Source organism: Cnephaeus nilssonii, assembly GCF_951640355.1.
Source record: "Cnephaeus nilssonii genome assembly, chromosome: 3".
Lineage (NCBI taxonomy): Eukaryota > Metazoa > Chordata > Mammalia > Chiroptera > Vespertilionidae > Cnephaeus > Cnephaeus nilssonii.
In genome coordinates this window covers 104,998,803-105,022,650 of record NC_137074.1, presented here as the reverse complement: position 1 = coordinate 105,022,650, position 23,848 = coordinate 104,998,803, and the positions used below count along the sequence as shown (strand labels likewise).

The 23,848-nt window shown below is 44.5% G+C and overlaps 1 protein-coding gene across 4 annotated transcripts in view; it reads left to right on the top strand.

The window, feature by feature from the left end:
• Positions 1–8,610: 8,610 nt before the first annotated feature.
• The window catches only part of GYG1 (glycogenin 1), a 46,804-nt gene continuing 31,566 nt past the window's right edge, over positions 8,611–23,848 (top strand). The window contains exons 1-4 of one of the 4 annotated variants that reach the window (XM_079764209.1): positions 8,611–8,743; positions 10,741–10,871; positions 12,935–13,109; positions 13,364–13,526. In XM_079764209.1, the coding sequence (XP_079620335.1) occupies positions 10,867–10,871; positions 12,935–13,109; positions 13,364–13,526 (343 nt within the window). In that variant the 5' untranslated portion in view covers positions 8,611–8,743; positions 10,741–10,866. Of the gene's footprint in view, positions 8,744–8,958; positions 9,246–10,735; positions 10,872–12,934; positions 13,110–13,363; positions 13,527–23,848 lie in introns of those variants that run through there. The other 3 variants (XM_079764208.1, XM_079764207.1, XM_079764210.1) reach the window with 3 other exon arrangements.

Here is a 23,848-nt window from a genome sequence, read left to right as displayed (position 1 = left end):
AAACTAATAGACTTAATAAATGAATTCAGCAATGTAGCAGGATACAAAATTAACGCCAAGAAATCTATGGCCTTTCTATACACCAATAGTGAACTTACAGACAGAGAGACTAAAAAGGCAATCCCATTTACCATCGCACCAAAAAAATTAAGATACCTAGGAATAAACTTAACTAAGGAGGTAAAAGACCTATACACGGAAAACTACAGGACACTGAAAAAAGAGATAGAGGAAGACGTAAACAGATGGAAGAACATACCATGTTCATGGATTGGTAGAATCAACATCATTAAAATGTCCATACTACCCAAAGCAATCTATAGATTCAATGCACTCCCCATTAAAATACCAATGGCATATTTCACAGACCTTGAAAGAACTCTTCAAAAATTCATCTGGAATAAAAAAAGACCCCAAATAGCCACAGCAATCCTGAGAAAGAAGAATAAAGTAGGGGGGATCTCAATACCAGATTTCAAGCTGTATTACAAAGCCACTATTCTCAAAACAGCCTGGTACTGGCACAAGAACAGACATATAGATCAATGGAACTGAATAGAGAATCCAGATATTGACCCAAACCACTATGCTAAATTAATATTTGACAAAGGAGGCATGAACATACAATGGAATAAAAACAGTCTCTTCAATAAATGGTGTTGGGAAAATTGGACAGATACATGCAAAAAAATGAAGCTAGATAATACGCCATACACAAAAATAAACTCAAAATGGATACAGGACTTAAACATAACACGGGAAACCATAAAAATACTAGAGGAATCCACAGGCAGCAAAATGTCAGACATATGCCAAAAGAAATTCTTCACTGACACTGCCCCTAGGGCAATGGAAGCTAAAGAGAAAATAAACAAATGGGACTACATCAAAATAAAAAGCTTTTTTACAGCAAAAGAAACTATCAACAAAACAACAAGAAAGCCCACTGCATGGGAGAACATATTTGCAAATGGCATCACTGATAAAAGTTTAATCTCCACCATCTACAGGCAGCTTATACAACTTAATAAAAGGATGATAAATGATCCAATAAAAAAATGGGCAACGGAGCTAAATAGAATCTTTTCAAAAGAAGACAGAAGGAAGGCCAAGAGACACATGAAAAGATGCTCAACGTCACTAATTATCTGAGAGATGCAAATCAAAACAACAATGCGGTACCATCTCACACCTGTCAGAATGGCTATCATCAACAAATCAACAAACGACAAGTGTTGGCGAGGATGCGGAGAAAATGGAACCTTCGTGCACTGCTGGTGGGAATGCAGACTGGTGCAGCCACTGTGGAGAACAGTATGGAGTTTCCTCAAAAAACTGAAAATGGAACTCCCATTTGACCCAGTAATCCCACTCCTAGGAATATACCCTAAGAAACTGGGAACACCAATAAGAAAGGATATATGCACCCCTATGTTCATAGCAGCACAATTTACAATAGCTAAGATCTGGAAACAGCCTAGGTGCCCATCAGCAGATGACTGGATCAGAAAACTGTGGTACATCTACACAATGGAATACTATGCTGCCATAAAAAAGAAGGAATTCTTACCATTTGCAGCAACCTGGATGGAATTGGAGAACATTATGCTGAGTGAAATAAGCCAGTCAATGAAAGAAAAATACCACATGATCTCACTCATTTATGGATAATAAAGAACATTTTAAACTTGAACAAAAAGATAGATACAGAGGCAGTAAAGCATCAAACAGTCTGTCAAATTACAGCAGGAAGGTTAGGGAGAGGTGGGGGAGATAAGAGATCAATCAAAGGACTTGTATGCATGCATATAAGCATAACCAATGGACGCAAAACTCTGGGGGGTGAGGGCATATATGGGAGTGGGTTGGGGGGGGTAATGGTAAGATATGTACACATATAATACCTTAATAAAAAAATTGAAGAAAAAAAAAAGAACTCTTACAACTTAATAATTAAAAAACTAACCTAATTTTAAAAAATGAATAAAGGGTTTGAATAGACATTTCTCCAAAGATAATATTTAAATGGCCAATAAATAAGCATACAAAAAGATATTCAACATCATTTGTCATTAGGTTGATGCAAATCAAAATCACAATATGCTATATCTCTAAACCCTTTAGGGTGGCTATTATAAAAAAGACAGTTACAAGTATTTGCTAAGAAATAAGGAAATTGCAGCCCTCATACTAGTAGGAAAGCAAAATGATGCACACTTTGAAAAAACAGTCTGACAGTTCTTGAATTGTTAAATATAGAGTAACCATCTGATCTAGCAATTCCACTCTTGGTATATATCAGGAGGAAAAACAGTATACATACATGTAAAACTTGGACACAAATGTTCTTTGCAGTATTATTCATAGCAGCTAACAAGTAGAGACTACCCAAAAGTCCATTAACATGTTTATCCATGAAACGGATAACCAAAATGTGGCATATCTGCCTACTGTAATAAAATGTTATTGGCAATTAAAAAGGAATGAAATACTAATACATGCCACGACATGAAGGAGCATGAAAATATTATATTAACTGAAAGAAGCCAATCACAAAAGACCATATATATAGGCAAATCTCTGCAGATATATCTAGAGACAGAAAGTAGTGGCTGAGAGCTGAGGGAAAGAAGAGAATGAGTGATTGCAACTAGGTATAGGTTTCTTTTGGGGTGATAAAAATGTTAAACTTAGATTGTGATGATACTTGTACAACTCTGTGAATGTCTCAAGACCATCTTAATATATAAAAAGCCAGGGTTCGTCACTAGCAAAACAATCGGACGGATGACAGAACGTAGGGAGACCAGGCTGGCGGGGAGGGGGGGGGGCAGTGAGGGACAACCAAACCATTGAACAGCAGGCTGTGTGGGGCAACCAGACCAGTGGAGGGGGTGGGGGGGTTGGGCAGTGAAGAACGACCAAACCACTGAACAGCAGGCTGCATGGGGCGACCAGGCCGGCAAGGGGGTTAGTGAAGGACAATCAAATGACCGAACAGCAGACTACGTGGGGCAACCAGGCCGGTGGGCAGGGGGGGAGGTATTAGTGCGGGATGACCAAATGCCCGAACAGCAGGCTGCATAGGGTGACCAGGCCTGCAGGGGGGGGGCAGTGAAGGATGACCAAACAACCAAACAGCAGGCTGCGTGGAACAACCAGGCTGGCAGGGAGGGCAGTGAGGGATGACCAAATGACCGAACAGCAGGTTGTGTGGGGCGATCAGGCCAGCAGGGCGGGCAGTGAGGGACAACCAAACAGTAGGCTGTGTGGGGCAAACAGGCTGGCACGGGGGGCAGTGGGGGAGACCAGGCTGGTGGGGGGGCCAGTTGGCGGCCACCAGGCTGATGGGGGAGGCAGTTGGGGGCAACCAGGCCGGCAGGGGGGGCAGTTAGGGGTGACCAGGCAAGTAGGGGGGGCAGGTGGGGGCAATCAGGGTGGTATGGGGAGCAGTGAGGGAAGACCAGGCTGGCAGGGGGGGCAGTTAGGGGTGACCAGGCCATCGGGGGGCCAGTTAGGGGTGACCAGGCCAGCAGGGGGGGGCAGTGAGGGGCAACCAGGCCAGCAGGGAGTCCAGTGAGGGGTGACCAGGCCAGCAGCAGGGGGCAATTAGGGCTGACCTGGACGGCAGCAGAGGGCAGTTACGAGCGACCAGCCGGGGGGGGGGGGCAGTTGGGGGCGAACAGGCCAGCAGGGGGGGGGCAGTGAGGGGTGATCAGACCAGCAGGCAGGTGAGCAGTTAGAAGCCAGCAGTCCAGGACTGTGAGAGGAATGTCTGATTGCCAGTTTAGGCCTGATCTCCGGGATCTGGCCTAAATTGGCAGTCGGATATTCCCTCAAGGGTCCTAGATTGGAGAGGGTGCAGGCTGGGCTGAGGGAAACCCCGCCCCCCGTGCATGAATTTCGTGCACCAGGCCTCTAGTTTAATTATAAACTTTAAATTGATGAATTTTATGGTATGTTAATTATCCTACATAATAAAAGGCTAATATGCAAATAGATCAAATGGTGGAACAACTGAACAACCGGTCACTATGATGTGCGCTGACCACCAGGACACATGAGTGGAACATGGCGGGTGTCGGCAGCAGGCAGCAGAGCGCGGAACATGGCAGGCAACAGCCACGGTGGGATGGTGGAGCAGGTGAGCGGGGGTGCCAGACAAAGGCAGGGCGCCGGTTGCTGTCATCGGAACAAACCTCTGGTAGTTACTGAAAATTCTTTGCTCCCGCATGCCATAGTCCCACCCGGAGCTCGCACCCCTGCTGGCGCCAGAGCCGCTGCTGGTACCCACTGCCAGCACCCGGTGCCAGCACCAATTGCCCCCTGAGGGCTTCTCCACCACCCCTGCTCCTGAGGGGCAATCAGGGCAGCAGCCGCGTCTCGCACCCACTGACGGTGCTGTCCCCAATTGCTCTGTACCATCAGCAGGTGCGAGTGGGGCCGGTGCCATCAGCGCATGGGAATGGAGGTGGTGGGAGCAGGGCTGCTGGCAGACAGGGGACCAGGCAGGGGGAGGGGCCGGGTGGGGGCATGAATGATGGGCCATGACCCGCCCCTGTGCCCACCGCAGCCTCACGGCCCACAGTTCCTTTCAAGGTGCTTGAATTTGTGCACTGGGGCCCTAGTATATCCATAAATATTTTAAAGGCAATATAACTAGTGACAAGGCCCCTGCAATTTGTGGCGTTTGTGACTTGAGCTCTCAATTGAAGAATGAGCTACTTTAGGCCTCCAAGGTTAATACTTCTTGAAACAGAGATTCTGATTAGAATTGGACTGGTTTGTGATCGCTGGGGACAATTATGTGTACAGATTTTGTGTGCTCTCAATTAAGGGTAAAAGTTTAAGTCATTAGTTTACCAGTTAGTTCCTGTGTCTGGCCAACTGTGATTTATCTGTTTCATGAACTGTCCATGGGAACTGTTTGCGTCTTAGGCCAGCAGATTGCCCTCTGCTCTGGAATATATTTCCAGGTCAGTTGTTCCCACCATCATTTAGTTTGTGTGCTCAAGGGAATGCAAACTGATTTCGACATTATCTTAAAAAACATAATTAGGAGGTAACTATGCTGCCAAAAAGTTACATAATGCATTCCAAAGCCAATTAAAATTTAATTTTGGACCAAGCATGTTGAATATACCCTTTTAGCACAGGTTTAAATGGTTAAGAGTTATGGGTACTCATGTAGAATAGTTTTTCAATGTAAATCTTTCTTTCAGGGCTCAGAAATTCTGATAGTTCAAATTTCATGGGAGGAAAATTTAAAAATTACAGTCTCAAACATTTGTCTCACTACAACAGGTATGTCTATCCACTATCTTAGAAGCCTTAAAATCCAGAATGTTCGAACACCTCAATATTCAAAGTTGGTCCACAGCCTGAGAGATCCACCCCCAAAATCTGCATTTTAACAAGATACCCCAGGCAACTTGTGTGCACATTAAACATTGAGAGACTTTGTTCTCATACCTAACTGAAGCTCAGTGCAGAGCAACCTCAAGAAAACTGGGCATTGGGTCGTTATTGGAATGTCAACTAACACACCATGTAAGGATGATTCCTAGGTATGTCAATAAAGCAACTGAATGGTGGTGTGTGATTCACTCGGACAGGGAATATGGAATGAAGATGATGAATAAAAAATGATAATAGGAGAAATACGGGAGAATATTCAGATTTTGGCAACTGGTAAATAATGAATAATTACTACTTGGAACTCTGAAATTAAGACAATTTTTCTAATTTAGAGTAGAATATTCTCATTTCTATTTCTGAAACCCAAACATTTTAGTTTTAATATGAATCTTTTGTAATATATTTTCATTAGTACACTGATTCTTTTTTGCCTTTACTTGATAGATATAAATCTGCTCTACTGGTGTTATTGTTAAAATTTATTTTAAAAACAAGTTGAACATAGATTTTAGCAAAAAAAGGTCCTAGTGAAAACAATAAAATGTTTGGTGATAAAGCAGCCCACGTGCCAACAATGCAGGTATCCCAATAAGAATTCAGTACTGCAGCCCTGCCCTGGCTGGTGTGGCTCAGTTGGCTGGAGCATTATTCCATATACCAAAAGGTTGAAAGTTTGATTGCCAGTTGGGGTTGGGAGGCAAACAATCCATGTTCTCTCTCACATAGATGTTTCTCTCTCTCTCTCTCTCCTCCTTTCCTTCTCTCTAAAAATCAATAAGCATATCCTTGGGTGAGGATTTTTTTAAAGAATATAGTACTGCACAGCCTATAGTTACAACTATTTCCTCCTAGTAAAGACTTCTGAACAATATGCTTTAAAATTATTGGAAGTTATTTTCTGTTAGGAAGCATTAAACTGCAAGTTTTCATCTTTCTTTGGTTCCCAGTCATCCATAAGATTTTTTTGCCTGGTTATGGGTTAAGGGAAGATGAAGATATTATAAAAAGTTAGCATCATATATGTAACCATTGCTGATTCATGTGCTCTAATAAGACCACTATTCACGAATCAGTTCCTACAATTAATTCATGTTCTCTGACATGATTCCTTGGAAAATAATGCAGATCTTCTGTTCAATTATTAAGCATGTTACAGAATCACTGCACTTTAGTTTGGGGTGGCATTTCAAAATGTTATTTGTGATAATTCAACCTATTTCATAGTCAGCCTCTTTAGCTAAAAGTATTATAAGCAAAAAAAAAAAAAGTATTATAAGCATACTCAACTGTCCTGAAGGTAAAAACAAAAGACACAAAGAGTAGACTGTAGCAACCTTAAAATGTTCCTAATTGATTCAAAGTGTTTCTGTAAATACGAGTGAAATTAGAAAGGTTATGTCGACAACTTTTACTTAAACCCTGGGGGAGGTAAACAGAGGACCTTGTTCCTAAGGGAAGCTTCTGCTGCTCTAGTTGTCCTTACCTCTTAGCTGTGCCCCTTTGGCTCCAGCACCACACCCTGCATTAGTCCAGCCTAGACCCTGAGGCTTCAAGCAGCAGGTGGTTAAGGGTCACTAATGGCAGTAGGGTTCCTGGGTGAAAGGTGGAAACCTTACTCTTCCAGGTCCACCTATCTGTATGGAAAGGAGCAGTTCAGACCAGACCCAGAGACACCTTCCTTCTCTGCAGGTATAGCCCTTATATTCCTTAAAGAGCTCCAACTCTCCGAAGCCTACAGGGTTGGATAAGTGGAAACCCATCCATTGCAGCTTTGCCCCCACATGCCCACTTCCTGCAAAGGTGGTTTATAATCCAGGTAACCAGGAGGTCTTCCCAAGTAAATCAGTGGTCTCCAAGCTATGGTGAGTTTGGGAGGAAAGGGAAGGAAGGACCAAGAAAGTCTCCCGGAGAGTGATATTTAAAATGCTAAATAGTTCTTGGTTTCCACCCTTAAGATTCTGATTCAGGAGGTCTGAGCTGAGGACCAAATTATTTGCATTTTATAAATTGCCCCAAGCAATTCTGATGTAGGAAAAAGTGATATAATTGGTTTGAGAATAGCAATTACCACCTTTGCAAATAAAATCACTTATTCTTAAACATTTATTTCATGTTCTTTATTGATTTCAGAGAGTAAGGAAAGGAGGAGAGATTGAGCCTACAGCTTGGGCATGTGCCCCTGACTGGAATCGAATCCAGGACCCTTCAGTCCGCAGGCCGAGGCTCTATCCACTGAGCCAAACCGGCCAGGGCATCTATTTCATATTCTTAACTGATGTTGTTAACTTCCTGTTTGGTTCCATTCAACATTTACTAAGCAACTATTGTTTGCAGAGAATTGTACTACTTTCTGCTTTCCTGGTGTATTTGGACTGTGTGGAAGAGATGAGGAGAAGAGAAGGATGTGACCACATTAGAGAGCTATTTCTCAACTTCCTAAAAAAGGACTGATTCAACCTTCCATGATTGGTGAAACAGATTAACCAGAACAAGTACATTACCCAACCACAGTCACTATCATTTTACTAACCTTTTTAGGGTACCAGTGTACCAGAGATGTCACAGCCTTGCCAGTGGGAGGGACAATTCTGTAAACGAAACTGCCACAGTTCAAATTCTTCCTTTTCCACTTACCTGAGATGACCATAGATGAGTAATTTAATTTTTCTGTGCCTCAGTTTCCTCATCTGTGAAAATAAGGACATAACCCTCACTTCAGTGAGTTTCTATGAGGATTGAATGAAACACTTGAATATCTCATTGACGTAGAGAGCCCCAAGAATCTAAATAATATTCTTAAAATTCATTGCATTTTTCTGTCGAAGCCACAAAACCCTCGTGAGAACAGTAGGAAATGCTCCTGGGGCTGATTTGGACAGTGGAATCAAAATGTATGTGTAATTCGGATGAATTACTATAACTACAGTGATCTTGTTATTTGCTCCTTTGTTTTATAAGGTTTCCTCACCCTTGACTTCTTGGAGAGTTTGTCCCGCTAATGCCACCCTCCGCCCCAAACCCCGACTGCCGGGGGCACGGAGGTGTCCCGGAGGCGCGGCCCCAGGCGGGAGCCGGCCCGGAGCCCAGCCCGCAGGCGGAGGAGCGCGGCCCGGCCCCGCCCCGCCCCGCAGGGCGCCCCCCCCCCCCCCCGGCCGCAGAGCGGGCGCGGCCTGTGGGCGGGGCGTGCGCAGCCACGTGACCGCCGCGATAAGGGCGCTCGGGCGGACGCCAGCCGCCGCGCCTCCCTGCAGCCGCTCCGCCGGCCCGGCTCCCCGGCCGCCCACCTGCGGCTGCGGTGCCCCCGCCCCAGGCAGCACCATGGCAGGTACGCCCCGCGCCGCCCACGCCCCGCCGGCCCCGCAGCCCCGCCCCGCCGCCTCCCCGCAGCCCGGGCCCCGGAGGTCCCGGCCGGAGGACCGCCGCAAAGTTGCCACTGGCGGCCGCCTGGCCTGGCGCTTCCAGCTCCGGCGGCCGCCCCGCCGCCCGGGGGCGCGGAGGTGGGGCCCCCGGCAGCGTCTGGTCCCGCGGGGCCCCGTCTCCTCCGTCCTGCCCGCCGCCCGCGGGCTGGAGCCTCCGGAGGGGCGTCCGCGAGGCCGGGACGCCGGCGGCCAGGCCCGGCTCCTGGGCCTCCGCCCGGCGCTGGCGGGCACGCCGCGCCTATTTTTAGGCCTTCGGGGCGGCTTCGGAGGCCGGAGCCCAGCAGCGGGAGGGCGCCGGCCCACTTGTTGCCGGCCGTCCTGGCCCCGGGGCGGAGGTCACTGGTCCTCCCGTGTCGAGGCTGATGGCGGGGATGTTACCCGGAACGGGGAACCGCGGAAAGACTGCAGGTGCGACGCGTCCGTGGGAGGGGGACTCCCACCCCCGCCCCCGGCCTTTGCCGTCCCTGGTGATGTTTGCGAGTTTGTCCTGCCCCGGGCTGCGTCCTGGAAACCATCCACACCTTGTCTCCCGAAGCCTTTGAGTCCCTCTTCCCTTTATTCAACTTTGCTTCCGGACCCCCTGGAATCTGCACCGCTTCTGAGGGGAAACATCTCTCACTGTGCCCCGCATTAAGTTCCTCTGGGCAGGCTGGAATGTTGCCTTCCTATGATGGACGGGTTGGACGAACAAGGAGAGGGTGATGGGCATGACCGGGGACAGGTGTCACGGCTGGGACGCTGGCACCCTCCGGGGATGGGGAACCCCAGTCCTTCTAGAGCTGAGTGGTGGGCTTGCCTGGAAGAGAGCCCCCCACCGTGTGTGAAGGTGGCCCTCAGGTCAGAGCCTGGGCATGCACGTTCCTCTCACCCCTCAGTGGAATTTCAACTGCCTGCTGCCTCCACATTGGAAAATGGGCAAAGGGAGAATGAGGAAACCTAAGACAGAGAGTGGCTTTGTGACAAAATGTCCCAGCTCCCTGTTTGGGCAACAGTGACCCCAAGTGACCCCTACCAGAGCTTGATCCCAAGTATCCTGTACACTTGGGTGCCCACCAACTTACTGCAGTTGAAATCCCCTCAGAAACAGTGTGTCCCAGAATCACTGCAGGCAAGGACGGGGAATCCTAAGGCCTGCTGGTGGCCTTGGCTGGGTGGGGTTTGTTGAGCAGGAAGAATAATCCGTCTGTTTGCCGTTGGTCCCCGCAATTAGGTGATTATTGGAGACAGTTTGTGTGTGTGTGTGTGTGTGTGTGTGTGTGTGTGAGAGAGAGAGAGAGAGAGAGAGAGAGAGAGAGAGAATGAGAATGAATATGTTGGGGGAGCAGAGTGCAGGGTAGGGGGTACTGCTTGCTTCTCCAAGGAAAACAAAGCACCTTCATGAGCTTGTGAGGTGATTCTTAAGTCAATTTAACAGCCATTGGCCACTGTTTAGATGGAAGCACTTAGGAGGCAAAGCCTCTTTGAGGAGCTGACATTTGAGCAGACACTCAGAGTGACTCTGGAGGGGTGGTGGGAGGCCTTTGCTCCAGGCTGAGAAAACGATAAAAGCCCAGGGCCTGGCAGAAATGTAAGCACCAGAACGAAGAATGTGGCCTCCGCTTTCAGATGCTCTCAGCTCTCAGTTGGAGTTGTTAGTTGGATTTATCCTTGGCTGAAAATACTGTCTATGGTACCTTCCAGGAGAAACAGAAATCACACTTCTGATAGCTTCATCGCCATCTGTTAATTGCCTCTGAGTGTTAAGCTAGTCTGAGAATTTAGCTTGTTTGGATTCTAAATTAGGACAGATTGAGAGAGGAACTGGTTTTTACCAAATTATTGGTTGCGATGGGTCCTGGGGTGGCTCTTTCGAGGTGGGAGATTGTAATGAGTGTTGTTTTTCCCCTCTTTGTATTAAGATCAGGCCTTTGTTACACTGACCACAAATGATTCCTACACCAAAGGAGCCCTGGTGCTGGCCTTGTCTCTCAAACAGCACGGGACCACCAGGAGGCTGGCGGTGCTTGCCACCCCGCAGGTCTCGGACTCCATGAGGTGAGGACTGCGCTGCCTGTGTGTGGTGGTGCTTTGACGCCCCTCTCCCATTGCTGGCATCAGTGGGCACTGAGGCCATACCCTTTACAGGGGGTGAGCACCTGGGGGAGGAAGATTCAAGGTGATGAGTGAAGGATTTCAGGGTATGAAACCTCTGTCTAGTTTTCGGGAGATCTTCCAGCCAAGCTCCCTTCTGTGACGTGAGGAGTAGATTGATCCCCCTGAACAAGTTCTCAGGGTGTGGGTTTCCATACAGGCATTCCCTTCCTGTAGTCACACTTCACATGCACTCCTTTCCCAAAATGCAGCAGGGGCTGTTTGGTTTCCTGTTTCAAACCAGGGAAACCTCAGGTGACTTTCAAAGAAAATAGCAGTTTTCTCCACTGCCATTGACATTTGTAACCTAAAGATCTTTATTTACAGATTAATAAATGGGTATAGTTGCCAAAGGACTTTCTGAATGTGGGGTTGTGCTAGGAGAGCAGCCCAAGGGCCACAGCTGCTTGTTGATTGGGTTATTCACTTTGATTTGTTGGAATTAAATTTTGAAGTATCTGAATGAACTACCCACTTCCTAATACTAACTTTAGAAATATCTGGGCACACTAGCTACTCTGTATTGTGTTTCTTTTGGCATTCTTTTATCCCTCTTAGAAATTGAAAACATCTTTTTGTGACTTTTTTCAAAATATGTGATCACATGCTAAGGATCTCTGAAAAGGAGAATACACACACACACACACACACACACACACACACACATACATGTACACAAGCAACCTTGTTTCTAAAGGGTACTTCAGGAAAATGCAAGGAAGTTTATCTCCTAGCCCTGGCCTGGTGACTCGGTTGGTTGGAGCGTTGTCCCATACACCAAAAGGTTGCGGGTTCCAGTCCCAGTCAGGGCACATACCTAGGTTGTGGGTTCGATCCCCAGTCTGGACGTGTACAGGAGGCAACCAATTGATTTTTCTCTGTCACGTCAATGTTTCTCTATCTCCCTCTCTCTCTAAAAATCAATTAACAAAAACAAAATTTATCTCCTAATGTGTATATCCTAATTTGTAGTTTATTTATGGGGATGTATATAAGAGGATGATGTAGTCTTAGTATCCCCACCTCCCCCAACTCCATACCCACGCCTTTACTGTGGTAAATGGTACCATTGACCATTTCTTTTCAATAAGATCAAGTTTACTGTGCAAAATAGAACATATTCTTGGACAGCTCTGGAGACAAGTAATACAGTATCAGTTTTGTTGTGCATGTCTGATATTATAAACTCTGTTATGATCTGTCTTTATCATGTTTTAACTTAGGTTGAGTTTAGTGTCTTACTAAGTATACTCCTCTCACCACTTTCGGATTGTTTCCTAAAATAAATCTTTAATTAATTGGGGACATGGAGAAGTGTTGTACTTCACAAACCAAAGTGAGTCTCTTTATGCCAGGAGTGGTAAGCACATCGTAAATGCTAGTTGCATTCTATTCTAAAAAATAGCAACGGAATAACTGAGCCCTTGCACTTCTTTTTTTTTTTTTAACCTTGCACTTCTTTTGAGACAGGTTCAGGCCATCCTCTGTTAACTTCTTTAGCAAAGGTTATTAGTTACAGGATTCATTGCAGACATTATATGTACTTCACTCAGCATCATTTGTAAAAATATGTGATAGTCGGAAAGAATCAGTTCTAATAAGCTATTGTAAATACATAGGCTGTTGCAAAGATGCACTCTTACCACGTGTGAGTCACTTTCACAGCTGTTGCCGCAGTTTGCCTGATGTTTGGTGGTATAATAAAAAATAAGAAATTTCTGTAATAGTGTCTTAAGACAAGTGCTTCATGCTCACCATAAGCAGTTATTTTAGTGAAATTAATTGCACATGCAAAATAACATAATTTGTCCTGAAGTAAATGAGGACATATTTAAGAGATTGTGCTATGCCAAAGTAATAGCTTGCCCTACTAATGCATGGATTGGCTAATAAGAATGCAGTCTTATGGTAGATGTTACTTGTTCTGAAAAGATGCTAAACACTGGTTTTGAATTTTATTTTGACAGGAAAGTTTTAGAGACAGTCTTCGATGAAGTCATCATGGTAGATGTTTTGGACAGTGGCGATTCTGCTCATCTGACCTTAATGAAGAGGCCTGAGTTGGGTGTTACCTTAACTAAGCTCCACTGTTGGTCACTTACACAGTATTCAAAATGTGTGTTCATGGATGCAGATACTCTGGTGAGTGTGGCTTTGATAGCTAAAAGGATGTGTATGGTAGCTGCGATCAGTTAGGCATTAGCAGAATGCTGCCAAGACTTCACCGTAACGTTCAGATTAAAACAAGTGTCAGGTGATGAAGAAAAGCAGGCCCAGGCTGCGTCACAGCTGTCATCTGAACAGTTAAGACCAGCAACAGATTGCATCTTTTGTGTTGGATGATTTAGAGCTTAGGAACATTTTTGTAATGCTTTCCCTCCCCATCTTTGAATCAGGTCCTAGCCAATATTGATGATCTCTTTGAGAGAGAAGAATTGTCGGCGGCTCCAGACCCTGGCTGGCCTGACTGCTTCAATTCCGGCGTCTTTGTGTACCAGCCTTCCGTGGAAACGTACAGCCAGCTGCTGCGCGTTGCTTCCGAGCAGGGCAGTTTTGATGGTACGTATACCTCTCCATCACGTTCTCTCTTTGTCTGGTCAGCTGCTAGCAAATTCTAGGAGCTGCTCTTCCCAGGGATAGAGTTGTGGTTCCTTGTGCCTCGAGCACAGCATTACATGAGGTGTAGCAAGCTTTTTATGTTGTGCACTTTGGAAATACTAGTGTGTTTGTGTGTGCACCTGCGTCTTTTTTCTATAGGTACATAAGAGTATCCTAACCTAGGACAGGCAGTTTACAGACTTACCTTTATTGGTTTTCCTGTGTCTAAATTAGAGTATGATAAATGAATCATGTTTATTCAAGAATTCAAAAGACTCTGGGGCAAATAAAAAACTTTAACAACTATCTAAACCCGAATAAACTTATATGCAAGACCTAACAGGACCAAGTGTTGTCTCCATGGAAATTGGAGGAATAAACCTAATAATTTGGCTCTATCCTCTTAGGAGACATTAAAAAAGAAGATAGGGCCAGAGCCGGTTTGGCTGAGTGGATAGAGCGTCGGCCTGCGGACTGAAGGGTCCCGGGTTCGATTCCGGTCCGGGGCATGTACCTTGGTTGCGGGCACTTCCCCGGTAGGGGGTGTGCAGGAGGCGGCTGATGGATGTTTCTCTCTCATCGATGTTTCTAACTCTCTATCCCTCTCTCTTCCTCCCTGTAAAAAATCAATAAAACTTAAAAAAAAATAAAAATAAAAAAAATAAAAAAGAAGATAGGCAGTTTACATGAATAATCTTTGTCTCCATATTCTCATTCTCTGTAAGGCTTTGCATCATATAGAGTGGCATCTGTAAGGCTGAAGAGTGATCACTGGCGAAGTCATCACCCATTTTCCATAATGATGTGTATACAGTACATAGAAAGGTTCTGACTACTTGTGAATTAGGGTCTCACATTCTTTGGAGACTTTTGATCAAACGAATTAGTAGGTATGCTTCTATTTCAGGACAGTCTCTGAAATAAAAAGCTGTGTGTGTGTGTTTTTAACAACAAAACCATACACAATAAGACAAAACAAGTAGTTGAATGCAAAAGCAGCTTTTTAAAAATTAATGTTGATGAACCTTCTGAATAAAAGAAAGACCCTGTGTATCCAGGAAGAAAGACATGCCTCAGGAGAAGCCCTCTCAGCAGTGACTCACTGTCAGATACTGGACGTTGTGGCAAAAGCCCAGGCCAGGAACACAGGGCTGGTCCAGGACCTGAGCTCTGCAGCAGACCAGGCCTAGGGGCTTTCTCCTCCTTACTTCCCTCTTACAGCAGACTTGAGATTTTCAGTGAGTAGATCTTTTGAACTAGCAGAAACAGCTTTCCTCAGGGACATAAGGTTCTGGCCTTAGTGCAGATATGATTCATTTCCATTAACTAGTTATAAATCTAAAAATCAAAATCTCAAAATTAGATTTTCTAAATAAAAAAATTAAATTGGAAAGTTTATCTGAAGTTAAGAGATTGGAAGTGAACCATTTTAAGTTATACATAACACTGAAATTGTTTTTTTTTAAATAAATCTTTATTGTTCAGATTATTACATTTGTTCCTCTTTTTTCCCTCCATAGCTCCTCTCCATCTGGTTCCCATCCCACCCTCTGCCCTTACCACCCACCTCCCCCCACTGTCCTCGTCCATAGGTGTATGATTTTTGTCCAGTCTCTTCCCACATCCCCCACTCCACCTTCCCCCCAAGAATTGTCAGTCCTCTCCCTTTCTATGCCCCTGATTCTATTATATTCACCAGTTTATTCTGTTCATCAGATTATTTATTCACTTGACTTTTAGATTCATATGTTGATAGATACGTATTTGTTGTACTTTGTTGTTCATAATTTTTATCTTTACCTTTTTCTTCTTCCTCTTCTTAAAGAATACCCTTCAGCATTTCATATAATATTGGTTTTGCAGTGATTAACTCCTTTAGCTTTTTCTTACCTGTGAAGCTCTTTATCTGACCTTCAATTCTAAATGATAGCTTTGCTGGGTAGAGAAATTTTGGTTGTAGGTTCTTGCTATTCATCACTTTGAATATTTCTTGCCACCCCCTTCTGGCCTGCATAGTTTCTGTTGAGGAATCAGCTGACAGTTGTATGGGTACACCCTTGTAGGTAACTAACTGTTTTTTTTCTTGCTGCTTTTAAGATTCTCTCTTTGTCTTTTGCCCTTGGTATTTTAATTATGATGTGTCTTGGTGTGGTCCTCTTTGGATTCCTCTTGTTTGGGGTTCTCTGCACTTCCTGGACTTTTAAGTCTATTTCTTTCACCAGGTAGGGGAAGTTTTCTGTCATTATTTCTTCAAATAGGTTTTCAGTATCTTGCTCTCTCTCTTCTTCTGGCACCCCCATAATTCGGATGTTGATATGCTTGAAGTTGTCCCAGAGGCTCCTTACACTATCTTCATATGTTTGGATTCTTTTTTCTTTTCCGGTTGGGTGTTTTCTGCTTCTTCGTATTTCAAATCTTTGACTTGATTCTTGCGATCCTCTTGTCTGCTGTTGGATCTCTGTATATTATTCTTTAATTCAGTCACCGTATGCTTAATTTCTCATTGGTCCCTTTTCATATCCTTGAGGGTCTCACTATATTTCTCGGAGATTTCTAGAAGATTCTTGAGTAACCTTATAACCGTGGTTTTTGAACTCTATAGCCAGTATTTTGCTTTCCTCCATTTCTTTGATTTGTGACCTGTTTCTTTGTCTCCGCATTTTGGCTGCTTCCCAGAGTTGATAGAGTGCCTTGTGTGCTAGGTGTCCTATAGGGCCCAGTGGCTCAGCCTCCCCAGTTACCTGAGGTGGACACTCTTGTTGCACCCCTTTGTAGGCTGTGTGCACAGTCTTGTTGTAGTTAAGCCTTGATTGCTGTTGGTATCACTGGGAGGAATTGACCTCCAGGCCAATTGGCTGTGAGGACCAGCTGTGTCTACAATGGGAGAACTTCTGTGCAGGAGACACCCTTATGAGGCAGGACTTGCTTCAGTGGGACTTTGGCGCTCACTGAGTCTGCCCCCTGAGTGTGTCACCTATGGATGTGAAGAGTTGTAATCTGGTATGGTCTCACTGTGACCACTGGGTACACTGGCTCTTGGATCTCCAAGGAGGTGCAAAGTCAGCCACTGCCTGAGGCCACCCAGCATGAGCTACAGAGAGATCTGCAGATTCCTCCTCTTTGTTTGGTTTTTGGAGGTGCCCAGATGAGGCACAGCTGTGAAGCAATGCTAGCTGCTGTGGAGCCTTGAGCCTTCTTTTGGAAGCTCTGGGGCTCTCGGACCCAGCTACAGTTCCTTTTAGGCGAAAGAACAGGCCATTCATATGTAAAAGCCAATGTGCACAGCTTGGGTGGGGTTGTAAATTGGGTGGGGCAGGGTCTCGGAATCACCAGGGTGGAGCAAACAGCAATGGCTGACCTTCAGCTCTGCCCCGAAGAGGCCCCTGGTCTCTGTGTTCCTCTGCACCGTGCAGGAACAATGATCGCTTCAAGCACCTCTGAGAGATAGCCGCCCTCGCGTTCCGGCCCAATGCCAGACAGTCCAGTTTCTCCCCATATGAGTCTGGGTCCCCAGAGTCTCACTCGGAAATGGAGTTCAGAGCAGTCAGGAGCTTGTATCTCCCTCCCGATTGAAAAAGATAGCAGCGTACCCAGTTTCCAGCCCCTTTTTCGTGCACCTCAATACCTTGACACTTCTACACCTCTGCACCTCCTACCGGACTCAGTGCGCTTTTCTCTTCCCTTCTAGTTGTGGAATTTCCACTCAGCCAGCCTTCCCGTGGTTCTGGATGATATTCGTTTTGTCTTTTAGTTGTAGTTTTGATGTGGTTGTTCGAGGCAGCAAGTTCAGGTGTTTACCTATGCCGCCATCTTGGTTGTCTTGAAATTGGTTTTTTGATGTTGCTGTTCACTGGAATTGAAATCTTTTTAGTCATTTGAGGATTTGGAATATGCAGCTATTTGAAATGTTATTGAAAAGACTAAGGAAATTTAAGTCTTAATCTTATTTCATTATTTGGTTTGTTTATATTCTGTGCCAGTAGTTCTCAGCCTAGGGTGATTTGGCAACGTCTGGAGACATTTTTGGTTGTTGCAGCTGAGTGGGGAAGATGCCACTGACATTCAGTGAGTGGAGGTTAGGTGTTCTGCTGAATATCCTACAACATACAAGACTGTACAGCCAAGAGTTTTCTACCTAAAATGTCAGTAATGCTAAGACTGAGAAACTGCTCTGTACAGGACATTACAGGCTCTAGGACAGTGGTTGGCAAACCGCGGCTCGCGAGCCACATGCGGCTCTTTGGCCCCTTGAGTGTGGCTCGGCGTTAGAACCACTTCTTCAAAATAGACTCACCCAGGCCGAAAACCGACCTCTGTGCTTGGGCCACAAAATTTCAATAGCACTGTACGTGTGCGCCCGCACGTGGTATTTTGTGGAAGAGCCACACTCAAGGGGCCAAAGAGCCGCATGTGGCTCACGAGCCACGGTTTGCTGACCACTGCTCTAGGACAATGAGCAGAACTGTCTGGACCATAATAAATGGCAGCATCTGACATTAATCAGTCTTGAGTAAGAAGTAATGTGTTGAGTGCTCCTTGTAGGCAGGGCCAAGTGTAACTTCTTCACTTTACTGACTTATTTTTTTAGCGCCTACTGTCTCCCTTTCATATAAAGAATAAAAGCTGTATTAATATTTGAATTCAAAACATGTATTCCTTATTTCTACTGCTTATGCTAAAAGTTGCTTTTGCATAAAAGGAAGGTGAGAGTATATTTAGCAGAAGTCCACGGTTTGTCTTAACCTTCCTGCAAGAGTGTAGCTTTCTTTACCTCTCATCAAATTTGAAGGAAATAATGTAATCCTGTCAGAAATTCAGTGTAAATTCTCAATTCCAGTAAGTGAATCACATTCTAAAGTAGACCCAGTGGCCTGAAATCTACATGATTATAAAGAGTGTAAAGAGAATTCTATTCTAATGTAGAAGAGCATGAGATGGTGGTGTTGGGAGAGAAGAGTTTGGATACCAGATAGTAGTAGTGTGCCATGGTGATAGTTTTAAAATGTAAACTAATTACCTGGTAGAGACCAACCTGGATTATCTACGTTATTCTAAAATCAAGAGGTGCTCACCCGGCCAGTGTGGCTCAGTGGTTGAGTGTCAATCTATGAACCAGGAGGTCACAGTTCAAGTCTCAGGGCACATCCTGAATTGCAGGTTTGATCCCCAGTAGAGAGCATGCAGGAGGCAGCCGATCAATGATACTCTCTCATCATTGATGTTTCTATCTCTCCTTCTCCCTTCCTCTCTAAAATCATTAAAAATACATTTTAGCCGAAACCGGTTTGGCTCAGTGGATAGAGCATCGGTCTGCGGACTGGAAGGTCCCAGGTTCGATTCCGGTCAAGGGCATGTACATTGGTTGCGGGCACATCCCCCGGTGGGGGGTGTGCAGGAGGCGGCTGGTCGATGTCTCTCTCTCATCGATGTTTCTAGCTCTTTATCCCTCTCCCTTCCTCTCTGTGAAAAATCAATAAAATATATTTAAAAATACATTTTAAAAATCCTATCTAATAAAGAGGGAATATGCTAACTTACCCTCATGCAGTCACAAAGATGGCTGTGCCCACAGCCAATAAGGAGGGAATATGCTAATTGACTGCCCCGCCCTCAAAGGTGGTGGTACCCACAGCCACAAGATGGCAGCGCCCAGTCCCCTCAGCCCTGACGGAGCGGCAGGTGGGTCCAGCTGCTCCGCATGCCTGCCTCCAGAGTACCCCAGTTCCCTCAGCCCTCCAGCCACCCAGGGCCAGCCCGAGGCACAGGCAAGTCTCAGATGGCGGCTGCCCAGCCACCCAGGTCCGGCCCGAGGCACAGGCAAGCCTCGGATGGCGGCTGCCCAGAGCCGCCCGAGGCTCAGGTAACCAGGGCTGGCCCAGGCTTGCGATGCCGGCAGTGGCAGCAGCAGAGGTGTGATGGGGCATCGCCTTCTCGATTGCCAGGGTCGCCTCCTGCCCCTGCGAGCTCCTGGACTGTGAGAGGGGGCAGGCCGGGCTGAGGGACCCCCCTCCAGTGCATGAATTTTCATGCACCGGGCCTCTAGTAAATAAATAAAATCAAGAGGTGCTAGAAACAAAAGTAGATCTAAAATTTGGGCCCAGTATCAGAACCCAAGTTCAGACTTCTTTCTATCAGTACAGGGTTGTTTTTCTGGTGGAAAGAACTCTGGATTTGGAATCAGGGCCAATAGTAAATTGGAAGGGGGCTTAAAAATGGTAGAGGAGTACAGTGGAAGCTACACTGACATTCTCCCAGGACCAAACTGGAAATACAACTAAAATAGAGAAAAACCACCCTGAAAAATTGACTGAAGAATAGTTGGAGAGAACCCTGATAACCAAGGATGGAAAGTGGAGATGCATAGAGACTGGTAGGAAGTGCAGAGGACAAAAGGGCTGGATATACAGATGGCCAAGAGACATGAAAAATGCTCAAAATTACTGATCATCAGAGAGATGCAGATCAAAATGACAATGAGGTATCACCTTACACCTGTCAGAATGGCTACCATCAGTGAATGATAAGTGCTGGTGAGGATGTGGAGAAAAGGGAACCATAGTACATGCTGGTGGGAATGCATGCTGATGTAGCCATTATGGAATGCAGTGTGGAGTTTCCTCAAAAAATTAAATATGGCACTGCCATCTTACCCAGTAATCCCACCTCTAGGAATATATCCTTAGAAATCTAAAACACCAATCACAAAGAATGTATCCACCCCTATGTTCATAGCAGCACAATTTACAATAGCTGAGATCTGGAAACAGCCCAAGTGCCCATCAGTAGATGAGTGGATAAAAAAGCGGTGGTACATTTTACACCATGGAATTCTATGCAGCAGTAAAAAAGAAGGGTCTCTTACTCGTTGAGACAGCATGGAGGGACCTGGAGAGTATCATGCTAAGCAAAATAAGCAAGTCAGAGAAAGATAAGTATCACATGATCTCATTCATATGTGGAATCTAATGAACAGAATAAACTGATGAACAAAATAGATCCAGAGACATAGAAGCATGGAACAGACTGTGGAATCTCAGAGGGAAGGTGGGTGGGTGGGAAGAGATCAACCAAAGAACTTGTATGCATATATGCATAACCCAGGGACACAGACAATAGTGTGGTGAAGGCCTGGGGCGGGGGACAGGGGCGGGCTAGAAGGGGTCAATGGGGGAAAAAAGGAACATATGTAATACTTGCAACAATAAAGATTTAATTAAACATAAAATAAAAAATGAGTACATTGGAAGGAGTTCTAGTATATTTTCTTATACTTTGTGCTGCAAGAAAAATAGCATGAACAGTGTTCCTGGGGTGCCCCTGTGAAAGTCCCTTTTCTATAGAATTAAAATAAATTATAAAATTAATCTAAGAAAACAAAAATAAAAGGTTAAAAACCATATTGAATTAGTTGTTAAAAAAACAGATGCTAGAAGGGTAGGTGAATTTATTTAGAAGCAGGGACATGTAAAAGTGTTCGACTAGACAGTACGTTCTGCTTTTGCAGCCAGAATCTGAACCCGCTGAGAGGTTTCCTGTGCCTGCAGCATGCTTCCTCTCAGCTGCAGTGTTCCAGAAGCTGGCCTTTCTGAAGGTGTTCCATGCACTAGCTCTTGGTGGTGAAGGGTTGGATTTTCTCTCTTAATAAAGCTGCTTAATTGACAGTTGAAATTTTAACTATGCAGATGGAACATATAGTTATTCTCAATATGTTGTTTAAATTAATAGGAGCTCCCAACTGCAAGGTTGTTTTCACTGAATGTGTTGATAAGCTTTACTTACCAGAGCATGTTCACTCGTGTTGTGGGAGCCTGCTCCTATCTGCAGGGGTTTGCAGTAGTCCCCCCTTTTCCACACTTTTGCTTTTGTGGTTTGTTACCTGTGGTCAACCGTGGTCCAAAAATAGTAAACATGGAAAATGTTAGAAAGAAACAATTTATAAGTTGTAAAATGTATGCCATTCTGAGTAGCATGATGAAATCTCATACTGTTCTAGTCCATTCTGAGTCATCCCTTTATCCAGCATCTCCCCATTGTATATGCTTCCCTCCTATTAGCCATCTTGGTTATCAGATTGACTGGGTGTTGCTGTGCTGTATTCAAGTAACCCTTCTTTTACTTAATAATGGCCCCAAAGTGCAAGAGTAGTGAAACTGGCAATTCAGAAATGCCAAAGAGAAGCCATAAAGTGTACGTGTACGTATGCATGTATGTATGTATAGGAAAAAACAGTATATAGGGTTTGGTACTATTTGCAGTTTCAGGCATCCACTGGGGGTCTTGGAATGTATCCCCTGCAGATAACGAGGGACTATACTATACTATCTTATTGAATCCATACCTGTGTGACATAAAGACTTATTGGACTTATGCTTAATATTAATAGAATATTTCTTTGTGAGCTACATCCTGTTTAATGGCAGTAACCTTGTTGTGCCTCAGGTTTTCCATACAGTGCCTAATTTTGTTTAAGTGTTATGCCACAGGCGAGATGAACATTTTCAGACTTTTCACTGTGCCATACATTTTCTAGCATTCACAGGTATCTGCCCACCCCCTCTCTCCCCCAGTTTTCCTGAACAGGGGGCTTAAGCCCACGAATTTTTAGGCTGGTATTAAAGGAAACTGGTTTGCACATGGCTGTATCTCAGTCTGAACATCTTGCAAGTCTTGCTTAATTTCTTGCATACATACAACAAAAAGTGATGGGGCCTGGTGTCCACTGACAAGGCTGCTGATGACCGAGCATTTGCAGCTGCTTGCTTGGCTCTTCTGATGGGAAAGAATGTGGCTGTCAAGCTTCTAATCACTGGTCCTCAGTCACACCTCCTTACCCCCAGTCACCAGTGCTGGCCAAGAGAATAATTCTGATATGGCAAATCGTGCTAGGTACCTTGACTTCTTTCCTCCCAGAATCTAGAGCCAGTGACTACATACCTGGTTCATGACTGGCTGGCACCCAACTTCCCATAGCGAAGTGTCTTAAGTTCCTATACTGGTGTTTGTATTTGCAAACTGTCTTGCCATTTACTTCACAACTGAAGTTACACGTTTCCTGAAAGTTGAACAATAGCTGTTGTGAAATAGCTGTAAACTAACATTTTATAAAATTGACAAGATAAGGTTAACTTCAGGACCTGTTAGCAGTGAGAGGGAGAGGTCATGATACCATAGATACTAATCAGTAGTTCTGGCTCCACACACTCAGGTGTGATGAAACTTATGCACTTGATGCTTAATTTGAAGAAAGCAGCCTTAATGCAATTTGATGTTTGTGGAATAAAGTCGTTCATTATACATATATTTTACGATCCTTTGTATTTCTGTGGCATCAGTTGTTACTTCAGCTCTTTCATTTCTGATTTTGTTTGTTTGTATCCTCTCTTTGTTTCTTGATGAGTCTGGCTAGAAGTTCATCAATCTTATTTATTCTTTTGAAGAACCAGCTCTTGGTTTTATTGATTTTTTGGGATTTTGTTTGTTTGTTTTTGTCTCTATTTCATTTATATACACTCTGATTTTTGTTATTTCTTTCCTTCACCTTCTGTAGAAGGCCTTTTCTTCTTGTACTCTTTCTAATTTTTTAAGTTGTAGTGTTAGATAACTTATTACAATTTTTTTTTTTTTTGCTTCTTGATGTAGGCCTATAGTGCAGTGAACTTCTCTCTCGGGACTACTTCCAATGTGCCCCATAGATTTGGGATTGTTGTGTTTTTATTTTCATTTGTTTCCAGGATGTTTTTTATTTCTTCTTTGGTCTCTTTGGTAACCCATTCATTGTTTAATAGCATACTATTAGCCTCCATATGTTTGATTGTTTTTTAGCATTTTTATTGTATTGATTTCTAATTTCATGCCATTGTGGTCTGAGAAGAAGCTTGATATGATTTCAGTCTTGAATTTGTAGAATCTTAGCTTGTGTCCTAACATGTGGTCTGTCTTTGAAAATGTCGCATGTGCACTTGAGAAGAATGTATATTCTGTAGCTTTGGCGTGGAATGTTCTGAAGATGTCAATTAGTTCCATCTGTTCTAGAATGTCATTTAGGATTGCTGTTCTTATTGATTATTGTCTAGAAGATTCATCCAATAATGTCATTGGGGTATTAAAGTCCCCTACTATGATTGTATTGCTGCTGATCTCTCCCTTGATATCCTCCAGAAGTTTTTTTATATATATTTGGATGCTCCTGTATTGGGTAAATATGTGTTTACCAGAGTTACAGCCTCTTGTTTAATCGATCCTTTTAATATTATGAAGGGGCCTTCCTTATTTCTTTTTAGGGC